Raw genomic sequence first — 25,597 nt, forward strand, 5'->3', positions numbered from 1 at the left:
ATGATCACTACCGTACCCCCTAGGCCTACGATTCAGATAACAACCAAGCCTACCAGGGTGGGGGGGTTAGCCTTGCGTTCAGTGCACCACAGCTGGCTCTCCGCCCTCAGAGAACAGCTATACCTGCTCATGCACTCCCACGGCCCTCTCTGTTGTGACTGGTTGGCAACCTTGACCGACTTAGTAAAGTCTGTCATGATATCGCTATACAAATCTATCTTTTTCAGACAGTCATCTCATGATACCCCAAAAGGATTCTTACTCTACAGCAATAAACAGACTGGGACAATACTGTTCAGAGTTTTGAGGGCAGTCCTCTGTAAAAGCAAAAACAAATAAGTAACTAACAAAAACAGCATCAGGCATAAGAGACATCAGGATTCAAATTGTCCTTAAAAGGTATTTATTCTTGCAAGAATGTTCCCAGTCCATCCACAGTCCAGCTGCAGGCGGAGTGAGACCCAGAGCAGAGGTTGGCCAGCATTTTTATAGTGTTATCTCTTGTCACCCACCACAGCACAAGGAACAAAAGGGACCCCCCTTGACCCCTCCTTAGCCCGAGAATCTTCTTACCTCTGAAGTCTCACACACACCCTTCCAGCTGTATCAACATCATAAAAGAAACTCAAAATACAGCAAAAGAACGCATGGCATTCTTTTGTTAAATCATTGAAAATAAAATATAAAGAAAATATTAATTTTTCCACAACAATTCCTCCTCTTTATCATTCTCTGATAAACGATTTGGTTTCATTAACATTAGGTTTGATTACAACAACTTAAAAACACGCTTGTTTCTAATTCTGCATCAAACCCATAAATGATAAGAGTTGTTTCAAGTCTTTACATCACAGTTACCTTTCATATCTGATTTTCGTATACCTGATCACTCTACTTGAACCTTGAAAGAAATAATAAAAATAAAAACTTAGGAGCAAGCAAGTAAAAAATGTTTCTGAAGCCGGGCTAAATGGATAAGCACTGTTACTGCATTCCCGATAAATCGGACCCTCAGTCACTCCAGTATAAAGAAGAAATAGTATAGATTGTCATAGTAGGAAAACCATATCAATTTAACACTCCTGGTTGATTTGAATAAAAATGTTTACCAATAAAATTCAAAGATTAAAAAGTACAATAAAAATCCCTCATTTCAAACCCTGCATCCTTCTAACCAATGTAGTTGTTCAAAATGAACTCTAATACTTCCATTACGGACTGTCTTTCATAGCTTATTACTCATCAGTTAATAGATTTTCTACATTTGCACCAAACAAATCAATACCTAGTTTGATTCAATAAAATACAATCATCAAAATCATCACCAAAAACATATTCTTCTGCTAAACTTAAACCATCAGTTGGTCCACATCTTTCTCCAGATGTGTTGATCATCTCGTTGCCCCATGGACGTTCCATCTTCACCATTTTGACACTTTGCGCGCCGTTGAAATGGTCTTTCCACCGTTGGCAAGGAGAGGTATGTTTCTAGCACATCCTTGATTCCTCACTTTATTCTTTGCGTTGGCGTGTGGGGTTGCTGACGTTGGTTTTGTAGTTTAAGGTGAGATGCTTGGACCCAGGTCTCACACTCTTCAATCATTTTCAAATCCTTACAAGATTTTCCCTTAGATCATGATCGCACCCCCACTGGAATGAGTCATTTACTGTCTGCTGTCACCTGCGAATGGAGACCTTAAGTGATTTTGTTAGTAGCCGCTTGTCTTGTCGTCCCTTTTGGTGTGACCTGTGGAATTTTCAACCTGAAACATATCATCGGATAATTTCTTGCTCATTGAATAGCACTCAGGGTCCTTTTCCCCTGAAAAACACTCAAGCCACGTTGCTCATGTTAACAAAACAATACAGAATCAGTTCTGTTTGGTTCAATCCATCCTGACATCCTGCAAAATGAAAATTTTAAGTTAGGCACTGCACAGGGTTAGGCACTGTTTCTTCACTTTGCTCATGTTAACAAGACAAAATGTATACATTTGGAACAGAATCAGTTCTGTCTGATGCAATCCGTTCTGACATCCTGAAAAATAAAAATTTTAAGTTAGGCGCTGCACAAGGTGTGGCACCTTTCTGCCACAATAATAACCCAGGCCAGGATAACTAGTCAAATTCATCCATAGCCATTGTTTTCACTGGGCACAGTCTGCCCTGTCCGTTCACTCCTGTATGACAAGATCAGCTGGTTTTAAAAACAAATGGTTCTTCTGACCCCCTGGGCTTTCCTGTCCTTCTGACCCCCCCTGAAGAGTTGAAAGGCTCTTATCTGACCATTTGTTCATGTGTGTGTGTGTGTGTCTTTGCTCATGCCATGTGCGCAAAAGTCTGCATCTTCTGTAAAGAAAAACAAATGTTGAGGTTATTGTCACATAGTTTTCTTTTGTCTGCTGTGCTGCCGCATCTGCCCTGGCGTTTCCTGTTGAAACAATTCTTGTTATTTGCACACTTACAGATACAAACAATGCACACAGCAATTTTGTTAGGGGGAATAATGGCTTTTTGCAGGGCTTTTACCCAATTAAACCCAATGTCCTTCCAACATTTATCTTCTCACCTGTGCGATGGCTTTCAGCAAATGTGAACCCCTTAGTAAACCATATTTGGCAACTGTTATCATCCTCCTCTTGATGCACGAGATCTCATCTCGTGCATCAATTTAACATAATAAGATTTTCTTACATTTATCAGAAGCTTTTATCAAAAGTGACTTACATTTCAAGGTACACATTTACTTTCTTATCAGTTCTTGCTTTCCCTCGGAAATCAAACCCATGACCTTGGCGTTACAGGTGCCAAACTCTAATGTTTGAGCTACAGGAAAACTGCAATATTTGTTCATATTTATTTGGTAACATTTGTTTGGATAAAGTTTGCTAACCCAAACGTTGTCCTTCAGCCAAATTTCCTTTAGACATCTTTCTCTGCCTCTGAAACAAAAATATTACCTAAAGCCACAATTTCATCTTCTTATCAAATTGTTTTAAGGCAATGGCCCCTAGTCTCACAGCGTTTCTTGCTTTTCAGGCCTATTGTTTGGTCTCTTAAGCAACTGTCATCTACGAACATTCTCCAGGTCATCAATTGGTCAGGTCAGGTCGTGGTTTGCACACTTCGTCAACGTCAGTCGAATAACAATCTCCCCTTTTTTACAATACATAACTGTTAAAGGGTAACTAAACCCCTGGTCAGAGCCTGACTCCACCCACTGGCAATATTTGAAAAATGCTAGAAAAGTGGGCAGACCCCAGCGGAGATAGAGGGGACGAACCGTGAGCGGGGGGGCGTGCATGAGACCTGCTGTCAGACTCTCTAAAATGGAGTTTTCTCACAGGGTCGCAAGACGACGTAAAGTACATGCATCTGATGAGTTTTATCGAGTTGATGTCAATAGCGCGCGCTCTCTAGGCATTTTCATATTTTGCCGCTATGTGAAAAAATCCAGAAAAATGCGCCGACGCGTTTGTCGACCCCAGAGGATTAACTTTAGCCTAACCATAAATTGTGATTAAAATATATATGATCACTCACATCAAGGCGCCGCTGCGGTGGTGGAGTCCATGCAGGAGTAGCAGCGTTTGGCACTGCGTCGCTTTTCAGCGCGAGCTGTGTGGAGAAGCCCATTTCCACCTCTATTGCGTTGGAGAAGCAATCCCGCGTAAAATGCAGGTTTCACACTCACGGTCTTCCAGGCCAAGTGCATGCAAACAAGGGCGCCTTATTTACAAGTCTGCTGGAAAGCTATGCAGTCCAGCAGTCCTGTTGCAACCAGCAACACTACACCTAAGTACCCTTCTGCCCACTATACAATACAGATAAATCTACGCTAGCTCGTACCAAGGGCGTGGTGAGCTCGTACGAGGGGCGTGGTGAGCTGGAACCTGCTTACGTCACCTGCCACCGCTTACGTCATTTGCCACCGCAACATCCAATAGGAAAATTCAACTGCAGTAGCCACCGTTCAACCTTAAGAGGGCAGCACTCAGAGACGTTTTTACACCATATATTGTAAAATTAAAACACTTTATACCCAAATGTCAAAAAAGTTACTCGAATCAATGAACAGCACTAATAAAGCCCCATTCTTACAGATCATTAACTAAAAAAATTGGTTTAGGGTTTAGTTACCCTTTAAGGGCTCTCTGGATAATCTGATATTTACTTAGCCTACGTGTTTGTTGCTGTCAAATCTATAACTTTTTCTCAACACATGACTGACGGCTATCTACGACTTCACAATTCTAATTTACACATCAATACTTAAACCTGTCCAGAAAGTAATTCAAATCTACTGCACATCATAAATGACCAAAATAATAATTAACAGACAGAGCTCGATGATCAATCAACTTAAAGCTCATCCTATGTTCTGTGTTGCCTTCTCATCAGATTGACTCACAATCCTCATCTTACTTTCAAATTTGTCATTTGCCTTAAACCATCTATAATGCTAAAACACTCTTTCCAGAGGTTAATGACAAATTTATACACACAATTCAGACAGAATAGTTGTCCTAAACTAACACATACTGTACAAAACATGAATTAACACTCACACTCATCCCTGACTATGAACTGTTCATATTTCTTATTCATATCTTTTCTCTAAAAAAAATTTAATTTTAAATTACATTTTAACCTTACATTTTCCTGTATCTTTTATCTAATGTTTTTTTATGGCCTCTTAACCAATTTCAAAGCATGTCTGTTCATTATTTATTTGATTTTAGAAAAGTCAGCTGGATTGTTTTGGTGCATAATTAATACTTTGCTTCAGCTTTCTTTGGTTGACTGATAACAGAAAGACAGACAGAGTACCATCCCTTCCTCCACTCAAGCAGTCTCTTTCTCTCTCTCACTATAAGCAAATAATCTTTTCAACAGCCTCCTAGGACTGTAACTAAAATAATCATAGTCATAGTCAATCCTTAATAGTTCACACATGTCAAAATACAAATGTTTGACTCAAATTAGAACCATTACAACAATCTTAAATACATTATGCTATGATCTTTTCTAAGGTTGTCTTTAGTTTAAATACTCAATTTACCTAACCTTTGTTTTCCAGAAAATTCTCTTGACTCATCACAAGTTGTTCTCATCTTTAGCCACCACCATGTCTTATAATGGTCCTTTGTCATGTCTAATGATCTACAGGAGTCAGAACTGACACATTAGTTCAGCATCAACACAATCTCTGCATTTTCCTTGCCCATCAGGCCACTAAAATTACAAAAGTTTTTGTTACTGTCTCCACAACAGATAATCAGATTAGTTCAATGGTCTCTGCTGGCTCTTGAAAGCCCATTCGGATCAGCTCTTAAGCAATAATTTTCTTTTCTTCAGGGTGTCGTTTCCCTGGCATAGTTGCAGACACTACAATGAATACAAACAATGAATACAAAAACAAGCCATACAATGAATGCGGTTTCTGGTGAGTGGTATATAGAGGGACTCACATTTTCTGGGTCAGACTGCCGTAACTCCTCACAGCTCATCTCGCCTCTCAATGATCTGCTGATGCTGGTGGCCACTCAGTCAATCAGCGCCACTCTCATATTCATCTCACATAAAACATCTCCATCAGGAGATGCCCAGTGTTTGTGGCGTGACCCCCCTGTCTTAGGTTGCCCTTTTGGCCAAAAAAGATCTTACCCGTCGTTGGGGTAATCACTTCGTACACACTGGTAACCGCTCTTCCCCATAACAGAATCTGTGACTGTTTTCTTCAACATAATCAGTTGTTTTCTGGAGTTTAGGAAAGGCACATTCAAGAGTCACACAGAGCCATTCGGACCTAATAGTGTTCACAGGGAGACAGGTTAATAACAACAGTATTTAATCACTTAAATTCATTAATCATCTTAAAGGTAGAAACCTAGCTGCTTAGATTATAGTCAGTGAATTTAAATCACAACCGTACATTCAGTGTACTGTTACTTCTGTAGCCGGAGCCATCGGCCCTGTTTTATGGTGGAAGCTAAAATGAGAGCTAAAAGTCTCTGGTCCTAAAATAAACAAGTCCAAAACAGTATTATTTTAAAGACTTCTTTAAAGTCATTCAGTTTTACTTTTAAAACATTTACAAATTGTCCTCTAAATTTGTCAAATCTGAACTGCCTGTAGCATGATTTGTTTTAGCTTTTCCATATCTATGAATCTTTTCAACTGAAACAATGTGCTTTACACAGGCTCAGACAACAGCTTTCAGCTGACATTGAATGAGAGAGAGACTCTTGAGACATTCAGGACTGGTACACTGCATTCTCATAAACTTTTAACTTCAGACTTTATCTACCATCTTTTTTAACTCTAGCCCATCTTAAGGCATCTTTTCCATAAATTACATGTATTGTAATTCAGACATTACAAATTTCCACTCAGAATGAGTCTCTGTTGCACTGAAACTGTGGCAGTTTCAGTCACAGCACATGTCAGATTTAGATAAGCAACTTGTTTCAGCAAATCACAAGCTTATCTTTTAAAATCAACATTAACAAGCTTTTGTTTAATCAAATGCCCTTTTTTACACATTTTACATTTAGCAACTGTTAATCCTGTAACACTGCTTCTGTTTATTTTATCTTAAAGAAATAATAATAATTATTCTAGTTTGTAATCTTCTTACAACTTTCAAAAGTTCCATCTATCAACTTTCTTTTGTCCCTCATTTACTTTTACAGTCATATAGTGGGCATTTACAGTCACTGAATGACCCCGCTGACCGCAATAAAACACTCTCTGTTATCCTGCCTATAGTCTTATCACTGTGATCTTTCTAAAAGCCCCACTCTACCTCACACCCCTAAAGAGTGTGTTCTGTTCAGGAAATGCAAACAGAGCCATTGATAAGCAGTTCTCTGTATTTTCTTTTATAGTCCCAATTGCAAATTCAATTACAATAGCCAAATCATAATCTTCATCATATTAACATTGATCTACTTTCTAACCCATATTAACACATTTCTTTGTTTGGAGCCAGTTAAGTTATTGTTTATCTTTCCAATCACAATCAAACTTTTACAAAACATCATCTGCAAATCTCTTCAGAGCTGAGCAGAGCTGCTTGCAGCATTTGCTCTCTTTTATCTCACTATTTATCAGGACTGTTCAGTTACTCTTCATACAGTATTAAAACTTTAATGTGTAATTAATTTCATCAACACTGGTTTTAAAAGCTTATTCTTCTATCAAATGGTTAGTTTGCAGATTCAACTTAAATCACAAGATTGTATTATAATTATTCAGTCCCACTTATCTCTACTGTTTCACAGAGACCACAAGATTCCCTAAATCTTATTTTCAGTCCCTAAATTACAGACAGCTATCCTAGATGCTTGCACCTTCAACTCTTGTTACAAAAATATGGCAATCTATTCTTGAATACCCTTGTTTTCATAACATTAATACAATAAAATGTATTCACATCGTCATTTCAATCATTATTTTATCTCTAAAACATAGAATTTTTCCTGTTTTGCTTAATGAAACATTCCTTATCTTTATACCATGTTAATCCCTGTTAATCATACTTAATGCCTTATTTTTATCTAAAACTCACTTTTCATACCATTTCAACTTAATTTGACTTAATCAGGCGTTCATAAATAGTTCCATGAATTCTATCTTTCCCTACATTCATTTTTTTTCTTTATCTGCAATCCAACAATTTACTGTTTGTAATTTCCATCAGGAAAAACATTCTATCTTTCCTTACATTCAAGTTCCTTCTGTATCGACTCTGTTCTCCTTTATCTGCTTCTTTTCCATCCAACAATTCACTGTCTGTTCACAGTTTTACACTCATGAACAAAACTACAACAACCCTTTGTTTAACAATTATCCGTTTCCCAATTTCTTGCATGCATTTCTGGCTGTAATTTTTCCCCATTTTACAGAAAAACTGGTGTAGCCTATAAAATTTTGTTCAAGCTTGCTTTGAGATGACCCCATATTGGCTGAATTTCCTCTCTTGGATTTTCCTTTCGACGCGTTTTACTAATCTGTTAAACGTCTTCAACAGATCTGACTTTTTCACCCAAAATCGGCCAGGTTTTCAACTGTGGCACTTCCGTCCACCTACGAGCTAGTTTTTTGTAGAAACCGGTCTGATTCTGTCAGATCAATTTCTCCCTCAAAAACTTTTCCCTGCTCGTACCAAAAAACAAATTCAGCCAATATGGTTCACATTCACTCATATCAGATTACACCACACAAAATACAATAATTTAACTGTCTCTTACCCGAGATGCTTTTACTGCCACCGAGTTCTTTCTGATTCCAGTGATGTTTCTCCCTCGCCCTGATAGCAGCTTTGGCTCTTCTCTCTTAAATTCAGCGAGGTAAGATCAAAGCCTGGTGCTTTGAGATGATCAGTTCGTCAAATCCGCTGTCAGGACCAGAAGAAAACCTCAGGGAATCCCACTTCTGACACCAATTTGTTGCGCAAAAACAAATAACTAACAAAACAGCATCAGGCATAAGAGACATCATGATTCAAATTGTCCTTAAAAGATATTTATTCTTGCAAGAATGTTCCCAGTCCATCCACACACGCCCGCCGACAGGGGGGGACAAACGGGTCTGTTGTCCCGGGCCCAGGTTAGAGGGGGGCCCAGAACTGGGCCCTCATTAAATTATGGAATAATTGAAAATTATTTTGTTTAAATAGGCCTATTTGTGGAAATAAATATGTAATATTTGAGTTACATAAAAGCTTTTTATTTGTTTTCTTCCTAATTGTCCTTGAAATAGTGGTCAAGAACCCCTCCACCCCCCAACACAAAAATGGTTTGGCCACTGATCAAAATTTGATGTTGTCATTTGATTTGAAGTTCAGTTCAGTTCAAAATGTCTGGTCAGCTCAAGTCCGGTGCTCAGAAAAGGAAAGAAAAGAGGAGAGGAGAAGAAGAGAAGAAGAAAATAGAGCCCTGGGAGATTTTCTAAACAAATATTTAAAAAAAGGTGGTGACGGTGAAGCTGTAACTAGTAAAGTCAACTAGTAGAGCAAGGTAAGAAACAACGCATCCAACGTTTACGAGACTTGTCAGGGGTTTTCCTGCATTTCATTTTTTTTTAAGCATTTTTTTTTTGTCCTGCCAAAGCCTTATTTGATCGGTGAGTTATGTAGAATAGAATGAATGACTGCTGCGCTTGACAGGGCGATAACGAGCAGAGAGAGCCCCGGCCGCGCGCGCGCACTCTCACGTCTTCAAACAACACGAGCGCTGTCTTGCGCTCTCTCCCTCGCGCATATTAATCAGTGGTGGAAAGAGTACTGAAAAAACATACTCAAGTAAAAGTACCATTACATTCCAAAAAATGTAGTGTGAGTAGAGTAAAAAGTACTTGTCCAAAAAACTACTTGAGTAAGAGTAAAAAAGTAGCTTATTTAAAAGTACTCATGAGTAGTGAGTAGTGAGTTGCGGATTCTACCCCCTTATAATAAACACTGTGGACTACAATTTATATATAAAAAAAAAATGCACATACTGTAATTCACATATTTTGTTCTTTGTCAGAAAGATTGAAGAATATCTATCATCCATCTTTTTAAAATGCATCAAATCAGTACACTCATCACCATTTAAATCATATTATTTGAAAATAAAAAAAGCATTTAAAATGCTGCGAAAGGCCACTGAGCCTGAGCATGCTATTGTTGCACATAAAATATCATTATTCATAACTGTGCAAAGAATTAAAAAACCTTTAGAAACTCATATGATAGTTCAGCATCACACACCATGAGATGGGTTAAATTTAAAAAAATACCCAATTTCTCTACAAAACGGTACCAATTTTAGTATTTTGATAAATGAGAATCACTAATATTATCAGATTACCTCACCTAATGCACTGAAAAAGGCTAATATAGTGAGCTAACACTAATTACACTGATTCCATGCTATTAAATATGTTACAATTTAAACGTAAATGCACATTGTTCTAGAAGGGTGGCATCATCCCTTACATTTTACAAGGCTATATTTACTCACATTGTAATGCTGATAATATAATTTGTAAGGAAAATAGTGCATTAAATAGGGAAGTTATATCCGGGAAACTTTTACAAAAGAAACAAACACACACACACACACACACACACACACACAGTGTGTGAAGTCGGATTGTATGAAATTGATCAATCAAAAAACGTTTATTAACGAGCTGTAGTCACGCACTGACAGAAACGCAGTTCAGGTTAACGCCATGGTTCATAAGGTGATGGTGCACTAGATACTGAATCTGGCGGCATGGCGAGCGCGAGACGCGGCAGTGCACAGATCGTGACGCGCGTCTCTCTATATGTAGTGATTGTGAAGTAAATGTGAGCGGGAATTCACCGCATTATGAACTCGTCACGTTGGGGGTATTGCGTGAACCTCACACCAAATGTTAGGCCCTGTAGATAGCCCAGCCTATATAGGCTACATATCATATTAAGCAGAAATGTGAAATGTACCTTGTCATATTAGATAAAGACGCTGATATCCGGATTGAATTGATGCTTGAAGAATGCACTTCCACAGTAGCCACGAGTAACAGCAGGAATCGGTTAAAGTTTTCTATGCTTAATCTGATTTGACGACAGTCACGAGATTACTCGATCCAATCACGTTGATGGATAAAAATAAAATTAAAACAAGCATGTAACGAGGAATGACCACAAACAGAAGGAAAATAGCGGAGTAAAAGTAGCTACCGATAGGCTACATCACTTTAAAAAAATGTAGCCTACTCAAGTAAAAGTAAAATTACACAATTTTTAAACTACTCAGAAAAGTACAATTTCTGAAAAAAACTACTTAATTACAGTAACGTGAGTATTTGTAATTCGTTACTTCACACCCCTGATATTAATCAGTCAATTGACACGATAGTAAAAGGTCGGAAGACCGCAGTTTCACGTGGAGCATTTGGAGATTTTTTTCTCTTGAATTACCGCGGGGTGTGAATTGTGCTAAAAAAAAACGCTGTGCTAAAAAAACGGGCCCATCTAAGATTATCTCGTCCCGGGCCCAGGCAAGACTGTCAGCTGGCCTGCATCCACAGTCCAGCTGCAGGCGGAGTGAGACTCAGAGCAGAGGTTGGCCAGCTTCTTTATAGTGTTCTTTTCAAAGCTATCTCTTGTCAATTCACGAGTTCACACTTACATATAATTTGAAGGGGTAAAGTTTAATGCGTATTTGGCGTGCTGTCCGGAGGGAGGGCTCCGAGCTCGGAGTTCGGCCCGAACCCAGAGTACTCCCCCCGTATGTAAGTGCTTAGGACTAGAAGCGTGGAGAAGGGGTGGTGGAGGGATGCTGCAAAAACTGTCAATGGAATGAGGTGAGACTGCTGAGTATATATACACCTCTTACCATTGATTGCTGAGTGCTCTCCACCTGTGTTAATTATCTGAACGTGCTCCTCCCGAACCTTGTTAATAAAACATCATTTCACGAGTTCACACTTACATATAATTTGAAGGGGTAAAGTTTAATGCGTATTTGGCGTGCTGTCCGGAGGGAGGGCTCCGAGCTCGGAGTTCGGCCCGAACCCAGAGTACTCCCCCCAAAGGCTAAAGAGCAGAGGACAGCCGCCGGACTAAAGACCCCCCAAATGAGTGCCGAGTTTGGCGGGCTGGCATCTCAAGAAGGGGCCTGGATGCTTGACCGGGGAGGCCCGTAATGGTGGCTCACTGCCTGGACTGACGTCCCCTGTTGGTCTGCGAATGGGGAGTGGTTGTAGTTTACAGTGACCGATCGGGAGGATTTGCGCTTTTCCGCTAAGCCCAAATGCTCGCTAGCTAGACAGAGAGGAAACAGAAAGGAGGAAAAATTAGAGCTTGCCCAAGAGATTCTCTCACACTGCATCGCTGGATGAAAGAGAAAACGTAAGTGCTCTACCAGGAAGGTTCTCACTCCGTCCGCTGTGAGACCAATGCTCGCTTGACAAAGAGGAAACAGGAAAATTAGTGCTTGCCCAGGAGATTTTCTTACACTGCATCCGCTGTGAGACCAAATGCTCGCTGGATGAAAGAGAAAACGTAAGTGCTCTACTGGGAAAGTTCTCACTCCGTCCGCTGTGAGACCAATGCTCGCTGGACGGAAAGAGGAGACCGGAAAATGAGTGCTTGCCCAGGAGATTTTCTCACACTGCATCGCTTGATGAAAGAGAAAACGTAAGTGCTCTACTGGGAAAGTTCTCACTCCGTCCGCTGTGAGACCAATGCTCGCTGGACGGAAAGGAAACAGGAAAAGGAAACAGGAAAATGAGTGCTTGCCCAGGAGATTCTCACACTGCATCGCTGGATGAAAGAGAAAACATAAGTGCTCTACTGGGAAAGAGCTCACTCCGTCCACTGGGAGACCAATGCTCGCTGGACGGAAAGAAGAAACAGGAAAATGAGTGCTTGCCCAGGAGATTCTCACACTGCATCCGCTGTGAGACCAAATGCTCGCTGGATGAAGGAGAAAACGTAAGTGCTCTACCGGGAAAGTTCTCACTCCGTCCACTGAGAGACCAATGCTCGCTGGACAGAAAGAGGAGACAGAAAAGAAGAGAAAGAGGGGATAGAGTGCTCTTTAATAGAGAAGTACTACAGAAGAGACATCACTGCTGCGGCAGTAGAAAAAATTAGCTGGAGAAACAGAGCTCCTGTGGGAGCAAAGGAGACATCACTGTCTCATGACAGTGGAGAAGATTAGCCAGAGTAAAAGAGCTCCAGTAGGAGCAGAGGACACGTCACTGCTGTGGCAGTGGAGAAGATTAGCCAGAGTAAAAGAGCTCCAGTGGGAGCATAGGAGACATCACTGCTGTGGCAGTGGAGAAGATTAGCCAGAGTAAAAGAGCTCCAGTAGGAGCAGAGGACACGTCACTGCTGTGGCAGTGGAGAAGATTAGCCAGAGTAAAAGAGCTCCAGTGGGAGCATAGGAGACATCACTGCTGTGACAGTGGAGACATTAGCCAGAGTAAAAGAGCTCCAGTGGGAGCAGAGGAGACATCACTGCTGTGACAGTGGAGACATTAGCCAGAGTAAAAGAGCTCCAGTGGGAGCATAGGAGACATTACTGTTGCAATATTAGAGAAAACTTTGCCAGAGAAATTGAGCTCCTCCAGGACCGGAGGAGACATCACTGCTGCAGCAGTGGATAAACTTACCTGGAGAAACTGAGCTCCTGCGGTGTGTGGCTGAACAAAGGTAGGAGGAGAGTGGGGCTTAGCGAGCCGATGCTTGTCTTCTTGTGCTTTAGATCAAAGACGCGAGAAAAAAGGAGGCGAGATGAAATCCTTGCAGGATTATGCACATTGAAGTTTAAGTGACCGAGCAAAGATAACAGTTTGCGTTTAGAACAATTTTGATTGTCTGAAGTTTATTTAGTTAAGTACAAAAGAGACGGTTTATGGTAAAAGACGAAGCTTGCATAAATGTATGCATCTTGTATTTATTTAACTGTGTTTCAATTAAGGATTACTAAACACTTGTCATGAAACATGCTTTTTTTTTTTTTTTTTTATAATAATATATTTACGAGATTTTGCAGATAAATTGCAGGACAGTGTTAACGATAGGTTCTTAATGATTCTGTGATCAATCTGCACGTAACGTGTGACCTACTGATTATGTATGACAGTAAATCATTTGTACAGAAACAATTTAAAACGTGCATTCCCCCGATCAAAAATTTGTATACAGATGGCATGACTGGCTCGTGACTCAAACTACTGAAGCAAGCCAAGCTCAACCAAAACAGACACGAGAAAGGCCGAGCTGAGCACTCACTGAGTTGACCCGGCAAACGTTGAGTATGGACTGGCCGGTACTGAATCCGCGGCGCGGGCCTGCTGTGCGGCCTGACGAAAGAGGAAGACCCTTCCCCTCGCGTGAAGAGGGCGGCATTGCCTTACTAACCATTTCTCAATGGCGGGAATTATTGCATGGACCGGTGCAGAGAAATACGCGGAAGGAGATCGCGGATGTTTCGCCCGCGGTTATGATCCCGTTTGTCAAGCCTGACGCCCGCGATATTGGTCAGAGGATTGCGGCAGAGGTTCTCCAAAGACGAGAGGTTATTCATCGGACGGGAATCGCTCGATTCGGACCTGTTAGGACGATACTGTCGGACTACATGCTGCAAAAACTGTCAATGGAATGAGGTGAGACTGCTGAGTATATATACACCTCTTACCATTGATTGCTGAGTGCTCTCCACCTGTGTTAATTATCTGAACGTGCTCCTCCCGAACCTTGTTAATAAAACATCATTTAGTGAAATCAGCTGGCTGAGTTCATGGGTGGAATAAACATATGGCAGGACTTTTACTTTCTGACCCCTGGACTTTACACCTCTGTAAATTACTAGTTACTGAAAATGTTACTGAAAATTACTGAATTTTTCCTTTACCTGGGGTTGAAATATCCCTGGGGTTAAAATCTGTATTTGGTGTAAAATACAGTAGATATGAAGTTTACATAAAAAAACAAGAGCTTATAAAACCAAAAAAGAGACATTTCCTGTAAGTGATTTACTGTTCAAACAAGTTCTCATCCTGAGGGTAAAAGGTCAGAGGTCAAAGCAGGTCACAGAGTATGAAGTGTGGTGCATATGGGTGACCTTAAAAATCCCTGTATCATGTTCAGATCCTTAGATCTATTGAATCCTCTAAATAGAATCTTTGGACATCAAATTGGGATTCTAAAAAGAAACAATTGTGACCCTTTTTCTTCCCTTTTCAGCCACATAATAATAATGTTCCTCTGCATGAACACCAACCGTCACTGCTGTAACTTTAGCGCACTACAGTTGTGTATGTGGGGTTTGGCTTCATCTGGAAGTAAAGGGACAATGGGAGGTAAGAGCAACGCAAACAAACACAAAACACATTACCTACAGAAAGACACACTGAAGCATTAAAGCTCCCTCACTGAACACTTCAGGAAGAGCCTGAATTGTTCACACAAGCAGAAAAACAACGTAGGCCTTCTGTTGCCAGAAGTTGATTACAGAAAAGCACTTACAGTGGGGGAAATAAGTATTGAACACGTCACCATTTTTCTCAGTAAATATATTTCCAAAGGTGCTATTGACATGCAATTTTCACCAGATGTTGATAACAACCCAAGGAATCAGTACATACAAAGAAACCAAAACAAATAAGCTTAGAAATTAAGTTATGTATAATAATGTGAAATGACACAGGGAAAAAGTATTGAACACATGAAGAAAGGGAGGCGCAAAAAGGCATGGAAAGCCAAGACAACAGCTTAAAACTAATGGTAATTAAAAAGCAATCCAGCCCCCTGTCGGTGGAAATTAATAACAGCTGGTTCAGTCCCAAATGATGGCCTACAAAAAGGTCTCATTGCCAAGGTGTCACACAAGACACATCTCATGATGGGTAAAAGCAAAGAGCTGTCTCAAGACCTTCAGATGCAGTGGATACCAAACTAACTTGACTAAATCAAATTTCTCTCTTTCATCTTTGTACTTTATATGTGTTAATACAAGATATCATTGTATTTTGCACTCCTCTTTTTCACCAAGCTGTCAAGAACAATGTAACAGACAGGCAGCGACTATAGGACATGAAATAGAAAGTTTAGGAACAGCTGAGAATTTAACACAAAATTTTTGTTGTGCAGATCTATTATAGATAAGAACTGAACCATAATATTCTTGTAAATACTACATGTATTAAATTATAAATTAACTACTAAATGTGTACTTTCTCTGTTCAACTCTTGTCTGTTTGACATGCATGCCAAACATGTTGACTCATGTTGAAGTTAAACAGACTCTTGCTAGCTTTCAAAAAGAGCATTTGATTTCTGAGAAAATCACTGGGACTTGCTGAGTAGGTTTCTTTGTGTGTTTCTTATTCCTTTGACGTGCTTTTTTGTCTTTGGGTGTGTATGAAAATGAGCAAGTTGAATAATTGGTTATGTTTGTGCTGTCAGGTTTCCATTGGTTTCCTGCAGATCCTCCTCCTCTGAGCTTCTCAAACAGGTTCTGCTCTATCCTGATGAGAACATCACAACAGTTAAAACAGTGTTTCAGAGAACATCAACCAACATGCTCATCGTTTTTATACACACCCAAAGTTAACAATGGCCACGTCAAAGGAATTAAAAAAACAAAATGAAACCTGCTAAACTGAAGTTTAGAAGTGAGACGCTTTTGCAGTAACTGCCCCAAGGCTATGGAACAGTAAACCGGTTTATATTAGACGATCAACCTTGAGTGAATTCAAGTCATTTAAAACTTTTTTTATGTTAGCTTTTGATCATATATGAGTGACTTTGATTATATAAGTTGCTGTAGACACTGGTTTTAGGATTATTCTCATATGTTATAGATGAAGGCCTATTCATTTGTGTTTAATATGTTTGTAATAATTGTATTGTTTTATTTACATAACTGTGGTCAATATTGTTGTGCTTTATAAACAAATTGGAACTGGAATATAAAAGCTGTAATGATTGTATCTTCTCTCACATGAGGCACCAGTTATGTAGTTTCACAGGTGGAAACAAATTAATATTGTGAGTTTTGGTCACGTCAAGGTGAGTGTGAGAGTGTCAGATAACCTCTCAACAGTTTGTTATGATCTTAACAGTAAGATAATATTGTTGAATAAATAGAATTATGGAAATTGGAGGGAGTTTGTCATCTGACAAATTTTTGTGAGATATCGTTAACTTGTAGCCTAGAAATCTAGACGCACCCTAGCGGCAGCAAAAATTATTTTGCAGCCAGGGCAGTCTAGCAACTCTCCATTGACTTTCCAGCTGCAAAAACCTAAATTGGGTCAGGCCAATCACAATGTGTATAGAGTAGGCGGGGCGGGCTTAACATAATGACGACAGAGTTGCGACGGTTCCCTGCTACTTGAAAACAAAGAATGGCGGAGCTGCTGGAGAACAGTCTGTCAAATCGGCTTTGGCCGCGACTCTGGAGGACTTGGAGTTAAGTTTTTCTTTGAGAAAAAAGCAAAGAACAGCACTTAAGTCATTCTTAAAAAAAGGAAGACGTGTTCGTAGTTTTGCCGGCCAGATTCAAAAGTTGAATCTATCAACTTACGTTAGCCCCGCTGTTGGGAAAACGCTCTGGTTGGTTGAAGCGCTGTCCTATTGCGTGCAGAGGGAATTTGAAAGACAGCTGTTTATCCCGCCCCTCGGATTGAGCCATGTCTATAGTGAGTTGCCAGACCCAACATCTTGATGTAGGTCTGGCTTGCCAGGCTAGTTAAAGGAGAACTCCGGTCAATTTTAACATTGAGCTCATTTTTTTGTACATTTGGAGTGCTGTCAATACAGAGAACAACGACAAAAATCGGTGTTGCCTACACCGAGTTATCCTCTTTTTAAAATTTGCACCCTGTTGACTTCAATGGGGCAAGTACTAAACCTGCTTTTAGCCTCTTAACATCCTTGATGTGTCATTACAAGTGCACAGAAAATGTGAGTGATTCCTTCTGAGTGAACACGAGTGAGTCTGACTGCAGTAGATGTGAAAGATATGTATAAAAATGATGTTATTTAAGCCAGCGCAAATACCTTTGTTTACATCCTGTTTTTCGGTTGAAGTCCAAAGTAGTCGATTGCCGAGTTCACGCGCGTGATCATAGGTATTAAACCTATGCGTGTGAACTCTGCAATCGACTACTTTGGACTTCAACCGAAAAACAGGATGTAAACAAAGGTATTTGCGCTGGCTTAAATAACATCATTTTTATACATTTCTTTCACATCTACTGCAGTCAGACTCACTCGTGTTCACTCAGAAGGAATCACTCACATTTTCTGTGCACTTGTAATGACACATCAAGGATGTTAAAGGAGAACTCCGGTCAATTTTAACATTGAGCTCATTTTTTTGTACATTTGGAGTGCTGTCAATACAGAGAACTACGACAAAAAACGGTGTTGCCTACACCGAGTTATTCTATTTTTAAAATTTGCACCCTGTTGACTTCAATAGGGCAAGTAGTAAGCCTGCTTTTTAGCCTTTTAACATCCTTTAAGTGTCATTACAAGTGCACAGAAAATGTGAGTGATTCCTTCCGAGTGAACACGGGTGGATCTGACTGCAGTAGATGTTAGAGATATTAATAAAAACGAAGTTAATTCAGCCAGCGCTCATACCTTTGTTTACATCCTGTTTTCGGTGGAACGCCATAGTAATCGATTGTCGAGTTCACGCGCGTGATCATTGGTAACTAAACCTATGCGCGTGAACTCGACAATCGATTACTATGGCCTTCCACCGAAAACAGAATGTAAACAAAGGTATGAGCGCTGGCTGAATTAACTTCGTTTTTATTAATATCTCTAACATCTACTGCAGTCAGATCCACCCGTGTTCACTCGGAAGGAATCACTCACATTTTCTGTGCACTTGTAATGACACTTAAAGGATGTTAAGAGGCTAAAAAGCAGGCTTACTACTTGCCCTATTGAAGTCAACAGGGTGCAAATTTTAAAAATAGAATAACTCGGTATAGGCAACACCGATTTTTGTCGTTGTTCTCTGTATTGACAGCACTCCAAATGTACAAAAAAATGAGCTCAATGTTAAAATTGACCGGAGTTCTCCTTTAAGAGGCTAAAAGCAGGTTTAGTACTTGCCCCATTGAAGTCAACAGGGTGCAAATTTTAAAAATAGAATAACTCGGTGTAGGCAACACCGATTTTTGTCGTTGTTCTCTGTATTGACAGCACTCCAAATGTACAAAAAAATGAGCTCAATGTTAAAATTGACCGGAGTTCTCCTTTAACTTGTAGAGCCTATTCTGTATTATCAACACATGGAAGACAATGTAATAAAAAAAAATATAACAAAATACTACTCTGTAAATCAACACGACTACTAAATGAATTCCATAAGTGCAAGATATGAAGTATAAAGTTGAGTGTGAATATGGCAGAGTTATGTTATCTTATGGAAAGATAAAGTGTTGTTTCTTTGAATCTAATAAGGTTAAGAATCTTATACATCAAACAAATAGATGAAACATTATTTGTTATTAGTGAGTGTCAGCTATTACCTCTAATGTAAATTAGGAAATCATACACTGATTATATACAACAATGCCAAGGTCTCTGGAAAGAGGTTGGGTGAAGTGATATTTATGTTCCATCTGGTTGAGTGAGCGGTCCGATGGCGGTGACGTCTTCCGCTGGTTGACAATGCAGTGGGAAAAGTAGCCGAAATCCGTTAAACAGCCCTGAACATGAAGCTCACTGGGATACTCTTCTCCTGGAGCACCAAAGGGGTCCTTAAATCTGAAACATGTAGACAAATTTACAATGAAGTGAAGGTTTGCTCTAGCTTAACCTTGTTGCAAATGTGTCTGTATGTCTGGCCTCTCTGGGCCAAAACTTGGTCTTTCTGCTTTTGGTCTGTGTTGCATCTGTTATTGTGAATGGTCTGATGAATAATGCCTCCCAACGCTCAGGCTGGAGACTCTTTGGAGAACTTTGTTGATCTGTTTCTGTCTCTCCCCTTACAGGACTGAGATTCAGAACTTGTATCTGTTAAACTCTCATCGGACGGGACACTCAGAACTTTGTGTGTCTATTGAAAAGGTACGTTTGTCCCTTTCCGATAAGGAGGCGATTATAATTTGGCGCTTCTCCATTCCAGTGCTGTTATTGGCTGCTTGCATCAGAGTTGTAACACACAGTGTTGTTCACCCTTTTTTCCTCTGTGGAACTCATTTGCTTAATCTTCTAAAGCACACAGTAAGACAAGTGTCTAAAGTTTTACTAATGCTTTTCTCACATTCCAACTGTTGTATTTCTATACCGCTGTAACCTCTAAATCATCCTAAAACATTTCCATGCTGCAATCAAATATTGCCCTTACCTGTAGATTAAAAGATTTTAGATGTTAATTTAGGGTCCTCGGCGGTGCCTTTAACCAGCTCAATCCTGTTTGCCAGTATCAATATTTCACTACAACAATCATGAAATAATGCTAGGGAAAAATCACTCCGAGACTTGTTTAAAAGGTTTTACGAATCACCATCACAATATGGTTTCGTTTTACTCAAAAAGTTCAGAATAATACGAAGACAAAAATAACATAAATAAGTTCAAGTCTTCACCCGAGTTGCGGCCCAGAGAAAAAACCCACAAAGCTTTTTATACTGTTCTCGTTAAAAAGGCCTTCTTTAAGATATGGGCTGTCATTATAGTGCAGCCATTCCCTTATAAGGTAATACATTTTGACTCTTACTGGTCCTGAGTTAACATAAGCTTGCAAAAGCACATTTTCAAATATATATTTTTCTTCTTAAAAATAATAATAATAATAATAATGCATTTTATTTAATGGCGCCTTTCATAACACCCAAGGTCACTTCACAAGCAATGTACAGGTCACTACATAAGACAAAACACACAACAAACAAGCCGCATATACAGATAAAGTGCAATAAAGACACAGTAGAACATGTTATAAAAAAGCCTGTATAAAAAGATAAGTCTTAAAGACGTGTTTTAAAAGTCAACAAGCAATCGCTATTGCGAACATCAAGGAGAAGGGAGTTCCTGACACCTATTTTATGCCGCACACACATAAAAGCTGGTTTGGTAAGCCTTACCATTAAAAGTTGTTGGGACCCCACCCTGTGCCTCTTACATTTTTCTCTGTCAGAAGCAAAAGCTGTTCAGTTTCTTTAAAAAATGCATAGGACCTCAACAACCGAAGCACTGTGAAACCACATACACCCACATAATACTGAATACAAATCAAACACTTCATCATCTATGCCGTCTATTTCATTTTCATCCATAAAACTTTTCACAAAGTTTATTCATTTCCTATTTAATCATTTAACTTGTCTGATCACTTTTATTATCTGCTGGCAGCGACGGATCAGTCCATTCTGGGGAAGTTGAGTCTTAGCGGAAGATCTTCTCAAGCACCTTCTTCTTCTTCTTAGCCTTGCGAACTCTCCTTGCATGGACTTTTTGGAGATGTTCAGCTAAAAGATTGTCCATAAAAATCTCAACCTCGTTTGTCACATTTTTAAAGCATGTAAATCATTTTCGACATATCTCACTTCTGGGTCAGCCTCATTCGTCACATCTAAAGAATGTAAATGGTCATTTATTTCTGGGGATTTATCAGAAGAATTCGCCATCACTTGTTCCACATTATTTACGACACAATCCATCACCAAAATACCTTTGCTTGGCAATGTTCTGAACAGGTTTCAGCCACTGCTGTTGCATTCAAATGGTCCTTAAATATTTTTTATGGCAGTTTAGGTTTAAACTTTAGGGATTAGTCTCAAGATGGGTGAAGGGCAGAAACTGCCTGTGGACCAATGAGAAATCCTGTCCTTCCTGCGCTTGAGGTGTCTGTCTAGCATCCTTATCTGATGGTGTTGGACATTTGTTTGTGCTAGTCCACCAAGATCCAATGAAATGTAGCAAACCTTTCTCCACTGTTGCAGTCAGAATGGGGTTGTGCCATAAAACTGTGCCCTGGAACGTTCTGTGCCACCATCACAGAGCTGTTTCAGAGGAAAATATCTAAATGTAGCCTACCTGTTGCAGGTTATTTTGAGTTTAATCATGATTGTGATTTTGTTGTATTGAGTCTAAGGTGCCACCTAACTTACACTCTTCTAACTTTATCACTAGTGGGGCTCAATAATGAACTTAATTTAATGCTGTAAGAATATAGTGATGATTTCCATGTATCTTCATGTTTCTGAGTAGTAATTACCTTTTTGTGGATGTGCTTTTTATTTTCAGTTGTGATGTATTGATGTTATTAATATGTATTTTTATGTGTGTACTTGCTTTTTGTGAATGTGACGTATTTTAAATGTGCTATTTCTTATTCAGAAACTGATGTAAGCCTGGTGGATCTTGTCACTGAAATGTTGCAAATAAATTTCAGATTGTGCAGGTTTTATTAATGTGTGGGACTCTTTCACCCCAAAATCAAAAGAAATCATATATGTTATTTTGCATAATAACCTCTGCATGCCTAACTCACAGTTGCTTCTGTATTCAGAAACTTACACACTTCTACTTTAAGATTGTTTGTGAAATTTCATGATAGCTGAGCAGCAAATTTCTGATCGACCAGTAAGACATTTGATATATAATGGTATAAATTTTACCCCGGTATAAAGGGGGGAAATATTTTGAGTAAAACATATTTGACAACAACAGTTGCTATATACAGTAAATATCCTAACAAATAGAATAACAATTAGTTTCTGCTGTAGTCTATGCTGTTTGGGCACTGGAGTTGATGAAGAGAATCTGATGAAGGGGGGCGTGTCAGTTTTGTATGTTATATGTTCCACACAAACGTCCTGTTTTAATCGGAAATACAGGTCAGAAAAATGCACTTATCAAGCCTTTTGATGGGATATTTATTGTAATTTAATATGAGAAATACAAATGAAGATCATTGATTTACATTTTTTCAAACAAAAGATTAAATGTTAATTTAAAAATGTGATTGCATTTTCCAGAATCAACAAACTGACAAAACATGAACAAAACCCACAAACAAAATAATTAAAATAATTACATTTTTGATTTGATGACACGAAAATTACATTTTAAATTACATTTTATTGTAGGTCTGTATTGTTGTCTTATTAAAGAGGCTTTCTGATTGATTAAATTGGCATACTGTATATATAATTCATAGAAAAAATAATGAAAATTTTAACATGATCCATTACAGCAAAACATAAATACAAAATCAATGTAAAACCAGTGTAAATATAAGGAATAAATTAGTGATTTATATTAAATGAGTATATAGATATATGAATACACAAGTATGTAAGAATAATAATGTAAAGGAAATACATTAAAGAATGGAATATAACACAACTGTATCTTTGCTCTCTGCCAAATGAAAAATGTTCACTCTTCTACAACCCATAATGAGTTAGAAAAATATCGATTTTTTGCAGTAATTTCCCCGCAAAGAAATTAGTACATAGAGGTTTCAAGACTCTTAATCAACTTCCATCTCATAGTCTCCCTGATTCTGTTGATCTGCAGCCTCAGGCACATTGAGTCTGTAGGCTTCTAGGATATTGACAATCTCATTCATACCTCTTAGCCTTGTTTGTGTTCTGATCATATCCAGGATGGGCTGCATGGGATAGGCGTATTCTATAATGTTCCTAGGTCTACCTCTTTCTCTTGACACATATCCACCAGTGTGCAGACCAATCAGTTTGCATTGTTCATCAAAAACTGGAGAACCAGAAGATCCGTTAAAGAAACAAGAGTTATAAATAATTTGATTTTCACAAGTTCTCCATTGCTCTTCAAAACTCCTCTGTGTAATCATATGAATGAAACTGACATTCTCAGATACGTGTCTAATTTCAGCCTGTAACAGATTATTTCTCTCAATGATGAAACCGTAATCTTTTTTCTTAATCCCACCATCTGGATGTCCCACAATGCAGATCCCACCGCTGCTAGGAGGGGGGCCAGGACTAAAACTATAGAGCAACTCAGGACGACCTGTGATTTCATCAACAGCATCCAGTTCAAGAAGAGCAAAGTCAAGATGATTTAACTGATTAGATATGATATAATATGCAGGAATCTGTCTCCTAAATGGCACCACTGTCACATTTGAGTCCAGACGGTCAAAATCAAATACAGCTACTATGTCCCTTGTGGATAAAAACCTGTCTGGAGACTCAACACATTCCCAAACAACATGTGCGTTAGTGAGAATAAATTGCCCAAAGAGTAGGAAGCCAGTTCCTCTGGCGGATCCCCCGACTCGAATCTGACACACCGAGTCAGAGAGTCTCATGAGCTGCTTAATTTTATACACCTCAGAGAAACTCTGAACACTTTTATCATATTCTTCTCTGAAGAATTTTTGTAACTGTAAGTTGTTTATCAGATTCTTCTGCTGTTTTACCTTGTCCACTAAATCTTTACCCTGATCAAGCAGAATTTTCACAATATTTTCAGAGTCTGGAATGATTGTCCATTTAGTTAAGAGACTAGTGGACTCTGTGTTTTTGGTGGTTTGTTTTTGTTCAGAACTGATGGGATGCAGGTCTAGGTAATTTTTTCCTGATTTGGTGTTTGAAGCTACATTAGATTCAATCTCGACTTTAATTTGTTTTGTTTGGCTATCATCAGGCCGTCTAGGACCAATCGCAATTATCTGAAATGTCTTTTTATCAAGATGCTCAACAGGGCTGGATATTTCATACATTGATTGTTGAACCTTCTTTGCTCTACCCTTAAAGTCCAGAGAGAGGACACAGTGTTTCTGGAATATTTTATCATTGAATCGTCCATCACGGTCAAAAGCAGTTTCGACTTCCTCGTCTTTGAATGCATAAACACAAACATAATCAGCTTCTTTTCTCAGTTCGTTGTTTTTCATTACGTATTTCACTTTCTCCCCTCCTGTTGTTTTGACTTTAAAGGTGACTATATCTGTCCTGGGGAGTGGAAAATTGTCATGTTTCTGTTGATCTGTAGAAGGATTTCCTTTTATGAAGCTTATTATTAAGCTCTCATCTTTTTCAATAAGACAGCAGGGGAAATCTGTCTTCACAGCAGCTCCGTCAGCTCTTTGGATGACCATTTCTTTTTTTGTGTTTCTTACATTCTTGTTTGTCCTGAAAGTGTTGCTTGTGTTGAGAGCATCAAGCACAGTCATGGACATATTACACACCACACAAAATCGCTTCATTTCAGAGCTGAAACAAAACTGGAAACTGTGGTTTTGCTTTTCTGCTCCCTGTTAAATTCAGAAAACAATGTACAAACAAACATTCAAGTAAATACCACTGAAGAAACCTTTGTCATCAAATGATGAATTATTATATGTGAGGTGATGTACCTGTTGCAGATGTTTTGAGGGTTCCTCTTTAATTTCTAATGAAGGAGCCATTGTTTCCTGGTCAAATGTCAAAAGTAATGTTAATACAGGTCAGATTAGTGTTTTTTTTATATACAGTATTTTTATTTTTATTTTTACAATGATAGTTTCCCTGTTCAAATATTTTATTTAGGTTAAAACGCTGTGAAAGAACAACAATTAGAGTCTCGAGTCTCGGTCATACAAACCTAATTAATGAACCGATAGCATATTGCATGGTTTTGGAAGTGTGTGCATCCCGGCTGAACACAATACCTGTGAACACCTGTGGCCGTATTAACAAAACATTTTATCTTTCCACTAAGAGTTCTCCTAAATAGCAGGAAAAGTTCTTAGTTAAGAGTTTCCTCTTAAAACCTATTCACAAAGCTGATTGACCAACTTTTACTAAGGAATAGAGAGAAGTCTTAGGCTGCGTTCCAGTCCAAAATTGTCATGTCCTTCACTCACTAACTTCCCCCCGTATCGTTCACTCGGATGTACATCATTGCTTACGTTGCATGAGTGGCCACTACTGGCGGAAACTGCGGTGGGCTGAATTGGAACGTCCTAAGCCCTTGATCACTTGGAATCAGCTATGGAGTTGATTTATTATTTTTTTAAAAATTCCCTTTAAGAATTTGTTTAATGCAGCATCCAAGTGTATATAGTGTTATTTTAAATAAATAAAAAATATATAATTAATATAT

The 25,597-nt window shown here is 39.0% G+C and overlaps 1 protein-coding gene across 1 annotated transcript in view; it reads right to left on the reverse strand.

The window, feature by feature from the left end:
* The window catches only part of LOC307159158 (serine protease FAM111A-like), a gene marked incomplete at both ends in the record, with an annotated part of 33,900 nt that extends 9,493 nt beyond the window's left edge, over window positions 1-24,407 (reverse strand). Inside the window, 2 exons of the mRNA XM_079872370.1 lie at window positions 23,770-23,951; window positions 24,246-24,407. Of these exons, the coding sequence (XP_079728496.1) occupies window positions 23,770-23,951; window positions 24,246-24,407 (344 nt within the window). The remainder of the gene's footprint in view (window positions 1-23,769; window positions 23,952-24,245) is intronic.
* Window positions 24,408-25,597: the final 1,190 nt, after the last annotated feature.

This window comes from Squalius cephalus (genome assembly GCF_949319135.1).
Source record: "Squalius cephalus genome assembly, chromosome: 5".
Classification (NCBI taxonomy): domain Eukaryota; kingdom Metazoa; phylum Chordata; class Actinopteri; order Cypriniformes; family Leuciscidae; genus Squalius; species Squalius cephalus.